Source organism: Stegodyphus dumicola, chromosome 10 (assembly GCF_044657685.1).
Source record: "Stegodyphus dumicola isolate Sdum_Otavi_A_Nest chromosome 10, ASM4465768v1".
Taxonomy (NCBI): Eukaryota; Metazoa; Arthropoda; class Arachnida; order Araneae; family Eresidae; genus Stegodyphus; species Stegodyphus dumicola.
In genome coordinates, this window is record NC_140777.1 from 142848689 (window position 1) to 142858461 (window position 9773).

A 9773-nucleotide genomic window follows, 5' to 3' on the forward strand; every position below is an offset into this window, starting at 1 on the left:
CTTACAGGCCAAAAGAAACAGGCGGCAGACAGCGGGAGAAATCTCTAGACACACGACACAGGCGACTGGACGACCGATATCGCGTTTTACCGTGGCCAGAAGACTGCACGGTGGTGGTCTGTTTGCACGACGCCCTGTACGGTGCGTACCTCTAACGCCTGCCCATCGGAGAAGGCGTTCTCTGTGGTGCCGGGAACACCGGAATTGGAGAGACAATGAATAAGTACTCTTTACAGATGAGAGCAGATTCAGTCTGAGTAGCGATTCTCATCGCATACTCATCTGGAGAGAGCGGGGAAGCCGCAATCATCCCTCGAACATCATTGAAAGGGACAGGTATGGAGGTGGCGGTGTTCTCGTTTGGGGAGGCATCATGCTTGGTAGTCGGACAGACCTTCACATCTTCGACGCAGGTTCAGTCAACGGGACCCGTTATTGTAACGAGATTCTTCTTCCATATGTGCGTCTTTTTAAAGGCGCTATGGGTCCGCAGTTCCTTTTCATGGACGACAATGCACCATGTCATCGCACAGTAGCTGCCGAACAGCTCTTAGAGAGTGAGGATATTGAACGTATGGATTGGCCGGCACGATCTCCGGATCTCAATCCCATCGAGCATGTATGGGATTTTCTAGGCAGACGCTGGGCAGCTCGTAACCACCACCAGTAACGATTCCGGAGCTTCGATTGGGCAGCAATGCCTCAATAACTCATTGACACCTTCATTCTCAGCATGGGCAGACGCTGTGAAACCTGCCTAGCAGTCAGGGGAGATCATATCCCCTATTAAAGACCGGATGTTTCGGCCTTCAGTCGCATTGCGCTCCATGCTACTTTTTCAATAAAGCTTCTTTTTATCCCTCTGATTTCTCTTTTAGTAAGTGTTGCTTACATTACTCATGTCCTTACGTATTGGGGATCTTACGGTATTAAATGTGTTGATTTGGAAAGCTTTTGTACAAAGTTATATTGAAAAAACCGTCTCGTCCTTAATTTTTGCACACCAGTGTATTTTAGAGGGTTCAGGATTAATTGGTAAGTTCTTAACTACTACCTCAAGAATTTTTCTTCCGTGGCAGGTGACAATAGTACTAAGTCAGATCGAGAGCTTTGTATATTGCTGTCAATTTTCGAAATGGGTTAATCGAAGTTTCAACTTTACTTAAAATTTTATAATGTCCTTTCATTTTGGCTGATAATTCATTGAATAACTGTTTTTCAAGGAACTCTCTAAAATCTTCCGCGGTAGGTTTCCGATACATCACACTAATCAGAGCATTTTGGCTCGATGATTAAGAAATGTGAAGTTGCCTGAGTTTGTGTTTCACTTATTTCAGGTTGGCTAATATCATTGGTGACTAGCACATTATCAATAGCGTCATCACTTTTGCTCCCGACTGGCGTGTCGGAGAGTTCCAAGCTAAATGTACTTGTTACAACCAGATTCTCGGTAGTGGAGTGCAAACAGATGACGTTACTTATGCTGTGCTTGTACATGGAAAGTTGCACGACCGTGATGTTTATCTAAGCAGTTACAGATGATGTTACGGGTTACCGAAGCAATGATGGTTTCCTAAGCAGTTACAAATTTATCCCAGATTCCTGATCAGAAAAACTTTTGCTGTATTTGGCATCAGCTTTGGCTTTGAACCCACTGCAACTTCTGCTCAGGAGTTTGTTGAATAAGTGACTTATCAATCTCTGAAGTTGTAGCTTTTTCAGCAGAGATGTTGGCAAATACATGGTACTTAATTTTAGGGTCCTTATGCTTTTCAACTAAACTATGTGGACGCTTAGCGCTTTCCAATTCCCATCCCTATTAGTGTCATCCTCGAGTTCTGTAACGGTATTGGACCCGGTCGGGAGAGCGCTCAGCTAGGCCTGGAGGAGAATTGATCTGTTTTTAGTCCAAAGGGATTTGAATCCCGAAGGACTATTAGTTTCGTTTTGGCATTTTGCGTCGGACGGATAAATGTCGGCTCATTTTTCAAACTGTTGCCATAAAATGTTAAAGTCTTGCATTATATTTGAAGAAATTAAATAATGAAAAATCTGCATAAATGTATGTATATTTCTCGTATAGTGATAAAACAACGGTACATAGAGTCATCGAATTTTGAATAACGTAATCCTCCAACGAATATGAGCATGTGGAAGACCAAATTTGAAATTTGAAATTTGTTTTATGATCGATTTCCTATTTTTTAAAACTTTGACGAATTTTTGATTAACAAACTCAAGGATTTCAAAGCGAGCAATGGCAACGTTGTGCAGAAAAAACATTTTTATCTCCAGCGCGTGAGTCTCTGTATCGGAAATTCTAAAGATATGCTCGTTTTAAAACTATTTTGCGATATTGCTGTTGCACTGGATCTTATGGTTTAAGTGCGAGGAACATGATATTTAATAAAGAAAGGTAACACACAAAATGTTAAAAAACGCCCCTTTGGACGTAATTTAAAATCTGAAACATTTCAGATTTTTTTTTTTTTTTTTTTTTTTTTTTTTTTAAGGTTAGGCGTTATCTTAACTAATATTATAAATGCGAATGTGAGTTTTTAAGTGATTGTCTGCTTGTTTGTTACGCTTTCACGCCTTAATTACTTAACTGATCATCATGAAATTTTCAAGAAATATTTTTGATACATTAGAAAAGGTTTATAGGCTATAAAATGTCTTTGTACGAATACATGGTACTTAATTTTAGGGTCCTTATGCTTTTCAACTAAACTATGTGGACGCTTAGCGCTTTCCAATTCCCTTCCCTATTAGTGTCATCCTCGAGTTCTGTAACGGTATTGGACCCGGTTGGGAGAGCGCTCAGGTAGGCCTGGAGAATTGTTTTTTTTTTTTTTTTTTTTTTTTTTTTTTTTAAGGTTAGGCGTTATCCCAACTAATATTATAAATGCGAATGTGAGTTTTTAAGTGATTGTCTGCTTGTTTGTTACGCTTTCACGCCTTAATTACTTAAATGATCATCATGAAATTTTCAAGAAATATTTTTGATACATTTAAAAAGGTTTATAGGCTATAAAATGTCTTCGTACGAATTAGCCGAGATATTAATTAAAAACTACTTTTCCCCTACATATTTTTCACTTACTTTGTTGGGTTTTTCTTATTAAACGGATTTAGCTACGCGCCAATTTTTATTTTTTTTTCACAAATATATTAGAATAGGCTATAGGCTATAAAATGTTTGCGTGGTTTAAGCCACGCACATGCGCGCGCAGACAAACTTTTACATCGTTTAACTTATCGTTATAAAACTTTCAACATTTAATGTTTATACAACAACAACCATTTTAAGCTATAAAACATGAACATAGCGTGTACCACGTACTTATGAGCGTAGCTTAAATTTAACAAATTACTTACATTTTAATTTTGCTTTACTTTTTACATCGTTTAACATAAAATACTATAACTTTTACAGCAACACCTGTTAATTGTTTAGGAAACTACGAATGTCATTATACTTAGTATTACACGTTAGAGTGCACTGATGTGATAGGTAGGTCTTCCCACAGAGATATATAGTGTTACAATTGATGTTTATAGTGTTACAATTGAAGAAAGAATGGTTATGGTTATTTGAAATCCCATTTTTTTTCTGTGAAATACTCTGGTATTGTTTTTTTATCTTTCAATAATTATTTTTCGTTTGTAAGACAATTTTTTTTTAAATTGTATATTTTTAAGTACTTTTTTTTTTTTTTTTTTTTTTTTTTTTACTACAATCCTAACCAACATCTGTTTTAATTTTAGAGTTAAGATATCTCTTTTTGTTTATTTCTTTACTAGAGCTATCAGGTATACCATCACATAAACTCTTTGAATAAATTACCCACATAAATTAAAAGCATAACCGGTACATTTAGTTTCAATTTACTCACATAAATTGAAACTAAATGTACCGGTTATGCTTATGCAAAATATAGATGCACCTCGATTGCGTAATGGATCGAGGCATCGGATCACATAATTAGGACAGAATATAATCGATGCCACTTTTTTAACAGGTGTAGGAAAAGGGGAAAGTGTTATCATACCTCGAAATCCCAATAATCTCCTATGGCCTACCATTTCACTTGAAAAGACTGCAGTTTCCAATCAAATTTGTTTTGCTGTTACTATTAAGAAAGCTCAAGGGCAAACATTACAGGTAGTAGGGGTGCATCTGGAAAAGACATGCTTTTCCCATGGTCAACTAACTATATGTTGCGTGTATCCAAAGCCAGGAATTTATATGTATTAGCGCCGAATGAAAAAAACATATAGTATACAGAAGTATCCTAGATTAATACTCTTTTTCGCGCTGTTCTGGAAAAGAATTAATGTTTTTGACGTTTTGATAATACTTTAAACTTTTTGAAATCTTAGTAATGAAAATGATTTTAATAAAGCATGTTTTTCAGTTTTTTGAATTATATTTTATTTAGAATCTTTTAGTAAAACCAAAAAAAAAAAAAAAAAAAAAAAAAAAAGATAAGATTGCAATGTTTGATATATCCAAATCGGATTTTTAAAATTATGCAGAATAGCGTCTTAGCGACATCAATATGAATTTCCTTTTATCTCAATGAAGAAGGGCAGTATTTGCTAAAATTTTACGCGGAGTGTATTTTTAAGCAATATTTCAAGCAATATGAAAAAAAAAATATATCAAATTATTTTATTTTATTTTCAATAGTTTTGAAACTTATTTAAGGACTAATTCAGAAGTCAAACAACAAAAATCAGCGTTATACTTTCAAATTTTCACAGGACTAGTTTCGATGGTTTTACCGAACCACCATAGTCAGCTGCTGCTTTTTGCAGCAGCTGGTTCGGTAAAACCATGGAAACTATTTCTGTGAAAATTTGAAAATATAACGCTGATTTTTGTTGTTTGACTTCTGAATTAGCATTTGTTCGGCGTGTTATTGTGTCTTAATTATTTAAGGACATCAATGCGAGCGAAGCCGCGTGTAAAAGCTAGTCTGAAATAAAGTATATGAATTTGTTTAGCATGGAGAATTCGAATTCATTACCCGGATTCAAAGCTGAGTTTTTTTGCATGCCATAAAGCTGAAGCGTTGAATCATAGGTACGATAACAGACATATTGAATGGGAATTCAAGTAGAGAACCACGGTCAAAACCGTCTATCTCGATGGTGACGTCAAAACTCGATCAGCAGTATAGCTAAATGTGATCTCAGGAGCACTCACTTGGCGAACTTTTTAATATATGGCAAACAAATTCCTTTCAATTCCATTATGTCGGAACAGAAAAAAAGCACCTCGTTCCTACCTTTTTACATTGTTGCATAAGCGAGAAAAAAAAATTCCATCGTTTCTACCTCCAAATAATTTTAGCAAAGTGTCTAAACCACATTTGATGTTTTATCGCTTTCAACAAATATGCCAAATTTCAAAACGCGAACATATATAAATTCACATATATCTTCGGAAATTTTGAATAAAAAATCTGATGTGTACACCACATGACTTCCTTGTACGGAATATTAAATTATACGCATTTTTTTTTTTTTTTTTTTTTTCATTTCATTTAAACTTATTGGATTGAATTAAATCTACTTCGCTGACAGCGCATAAACCACAATAGAATAAATGCATTCTTTAAAATTCACTCTAGTATTTGTTTACCATAGCGACATTCCGGCGCTAGATTCACTTAACAGTATTAATAATTATATAACAGTTAACTTATATAATAATTATATAACGGAAACTACGTTAACTGTTATATAATCCAATAATTATACAACAGTTAACTTATATATTTCGTTCATATTGTAACTCATAATACACAAAATTTATATCATTTAAAGAACAGAATTATCTAATCGTTGCCACATGTTCTATTCAAATACGATAATAAAGCTAGAATGATGTATAAAAGAAATTAAGCAAACAAAACAAAAAAGAAACAGTTTTTCACAGACGATTGAGTATTTCTCATTTAATTAATTCAGTTCTCACTTCGCGAGAAGGCAAAAATACATAAAAACTCAAAATATCTATATTAAAAATTACGAAGTAAATCTTAAACACTTATTTCCTCGACAAAATTCCAGAAAGGATTAAGCATGATTTAATTCGCAATAATAAATGAAGGCGTTATCTTTGTTGTTGCGAACCTAAGTTTCTCTAGATTGGCAACAAATCTACTACTCTGCTGTTTCAAATGTAAACAAGCAATGGCCGCCATCAAAAACATTATTAGTCTTAGCGGCACTTAAACAACTTTAAAATTGTTGATAATTCTAAAAATATTTAATAGAGATTGACTAAAGGCATAAAAACCTTAACCGGAAGATAAGAACAACATAATTCAATCATTTTTAAAGCAAAAAATGTACAATTTACAAACATATAAGAGAAAAGAAACTGAGATCACTGAGCCGGGTAACAGAGTGGATATAAATATATTTATATACGTTTGGTGCGGCCGATTGCAACCAAAATACGAGGTGCACATCTACATGTTATAGCAGTCCTATATACAAAATTTCAACGTTCTGAGGCTACTCGTTTTTGAGTTATGCGAGATACGTACGTACCTACATACGTTCGTACAGAAAAATTACGCCACGAAAAATTCTCTTCAGAATTCATTTTAAAGCAGTTTTATAATTTTTTTGAAGGAAAAGAGTATTTTATTCTGTCTTTACGTACAGATATCACGCAAAAACATCGTTAAATTGCATTCGATAGCGGTCAAAATGGATATTTTCGTTGAAATATGCTGCCTGAAACTTTTCGCAATTACAATACTTCCTTTTTAGTTCGTACAAGGAAGTAAAAACTGTAATTTTTTGCAGGTATGCTTAGAAATACGTCTACTTTAAGATGATGGTAAACATTTTATAGATTATGAATAAAATTTTTTTGAAAAATGTATAAAAATTATTAAAAAATACAAATTAAAAAAAAAAATAAATCATAAAAAATGGCGAATTTTATTTTGAAAGAACCTGAATTTCAAAATGTGAATGGAAGAATAAAATAAGTTTAATAAAAAAAGAAAGATTAATAAAATATACCAAACTCAATTAACATTGAGGAGCTAAAATTTTGAGAGCTAATTTTTTAAAAACTACTCGTGCTTTTTTTACAAAACTTAGTAGTTTGGCGCAATTTGACTCGTAGAATCGAAATATGGAAAAAAAAAAAAAGTAGTATGTTATTTCAGAAAAAGTCCGATTTTGTGTCAAAATACCTAAATTAGAACAATGCTATATATAAATCTAATACATATCCTAAGACGCGCTTTCCAGACATGAAAAACGCAAGTTGAATTTCGTCAATCAGCCCAGTAGAACGGGGGGAGATATAGAACTGTCCTTTCCCCCCCGCACTGTACGTTTTGATGTATGGAATTTTGAAAGCAACAGTAAAATAAAAAAAAAAAAAAAAAAATTCGATTAGTGGAAAATACGATTTTTACAAATTGTACCTCAAAATTTGTAGTTATTTTATGTGGATACGCATACAAATATATTTAACATAGAAAAACAAAATCTTATTACGTATATCAATGATTAAATAATTTCAGTATATTAGAAATGTTGAATTGTAATTGAAATAAGAAAATTAAACTTTCTACAAGTATATGCATATTAATATATAAAGATAACATTTTTTATAGAGAATGAGGCGTTAAACACTCATATGATCTTCAAGATAAAAGTTAACACAATATGGTAAAATATAAATGGATAAATATTTTAAAACATTAAAAAAATACGTAAACAGAAGAAGTAAATGAATCTTCCTTAATTCTAAATACAATGAACTTAATCAGGGTACGAATGATAAACATATAATAGTTTAGAAGAATAAACGATTCGAACATCAGAATAATCACTAAAACCATAACACTTACCCAAACACATTTCCATACTTGTTGGCTAGTGCAGCAAATGTCTTTTGTGGCTCCTTATCCACAAATGGTAAATAACCCACAATTGGCAAGCCAGTTGGCCCAGGAGGCAATTTGTATTTCTTTCTGCCTGCAAAAAAGTATGCTATTGCACAAAGAGATACTATTGCCGTTAAAATTATGCTGGTACTTCCCAATTCAGGTATGTTCATGGTATTTTGGATAGTTTGTAAAATAGAACTGAGTGCCGTCTAGAAATTAGAAAGTTTACTCTTTCAGTTACAGGGGTGGAATAGTGTTCAATTTTCTATCAAAATTTTCTTGTACTTTACTTAGTGCGCGATTACAACGGTTCTTAATATTTACCATTGTTTTATTTATCACAATCCAGTTCATAAGAAGAAAGATTTCGGGTGGATTTTCAACTAAAGTCTGATAATAAACAGATAATTTTACAAAGGTAACATCGGATTCGACATTGTGAGCTTGTGTTAGCCTCGCCCCCCATTACATATGAACATTTGTCAAAATGTAACAAATAGGCAGATAAGATGACAAAGAAAATCTTAATCTGTTATTGCATTTGCCATATCTGACAACGCTTACGAATTTCTCGTTATTTTCACGAGTTATTCTAGCGTTATGTTGTTACGCGCAAAAATAATTTTTATCGAATTTTGCAGCATTTTGCAAAGACACCAAACTGAATAATAGTTACATCCAAGAACTAAACTGCATTCGAATTCATACTTTTTACTAATTATTTAAGAAACAGGGATTGAGAAATATAATTTTATAAGTAGTTTTCCATTTCTAACATTCATAATGAAATTCTCTCATAAATAGAAAAACCACATTTCACTGCTTTCAACAATTTACAGCTCTTCTTCACTAAACAGTTCTTTTTCAATCCTAGCTAAAATTTACAGAGATGGCAGAATGCAGTCCATTTCATTGATAGCAAATTTGTATAATCCATTAGGTTGTGTTCAGATGATGATCTGTCCGTCATTATTATCATATGCTTAAGGTATAAAAGTTCGTTCTCACCTACAGTATAGAGTTCAAGATGTAGCCAATCAGGGAACGAAAGGTTGCTTAAATATGCAGCTGAGCGAAATCATCGAGCGAATATCAGTTCGCGTTTGCATCACTCTGATTAGTGGTTCTTATGGCAAGATGGAATAGAATTGAGCAGATAGAACATTTAGAAAAAATCCTTATACTTGTTTCAGTAAAGTAAGCAAGGTCTGGTTGTCTGAATGAAACTCGGCTTATATCCTTTATGACCTCAAAGTCCTCGTCTGAACAGTCCTTTAAGTTTGGTTTTGCATATTGATTATAGCAAAGCACAAGACGCCTCTGCCTCAAGGAAATGATGCCTTCATGGCGGCCTTATAAGGAAAACTGGCTAGTATCCATAAACGCCCATGCAGCTAACCTATATGCCTGGAATTGAATGCAGGTCAAACTACCAGCATTTGACGGCTTTATTGCTCAGAGCTGGGGGGCCAATCCTCAAGGCTTTTCAAGGCAGGAAACAGAAAATACCAGCAGCGCTTTAGCCGGGCAGTTTAGCAAGATTCCTGATACAAAATTTGCACATAAATTCATAGGGGGGACGTCTTCGTCGTGTCTTCTAGACAAGAGATATAATATCTAGGATCTGCTTTTGTTAAAGCTGTGACAGCATTTCGTCTTTCGAATGAACATGATTGCCTCATATCTTTTACATTAGACTCGACTTTTCTCTAGTGTGCTCTCTTTGTGACTCTGGACAGCACATGGACCAAAAAAACATTCAGATGCGCGCTCTGGACTCAGCAGTTTTAATTCTGTCATCCACAGGAACTGGGAAATAAAACTGCTAATGACTTTAGCGCC

General features: G+C 34.0%; 1 protein-coding gene across 1 annotated transcript in view; it reads right to left on the minus strand.

Annotated features, from left to right (window-relative positions):
* Nucleotides 1-8263, minus strand: part of LOC118199122 (cytochrome P450 2J6-like) — a 58594-nt gene extending 50331 nt beyond the window's left edge. Inside the window, exon 1 of the mRNA XM_035370925.2 lies at nucleotides 7893-8263. Coding sequence (XP_035226816.2) covers nucleotides 7893-8101 — 209 coding nt within the window. The 5' untranslated portion in view covers nucleotides 8102-8263. The remainder of the gene's footprint in view (nucleotides 1-7892) is intronic.
* Between the last annotated feature and the right edge of the window lie 1510 nt (nucleotides 8264-9773).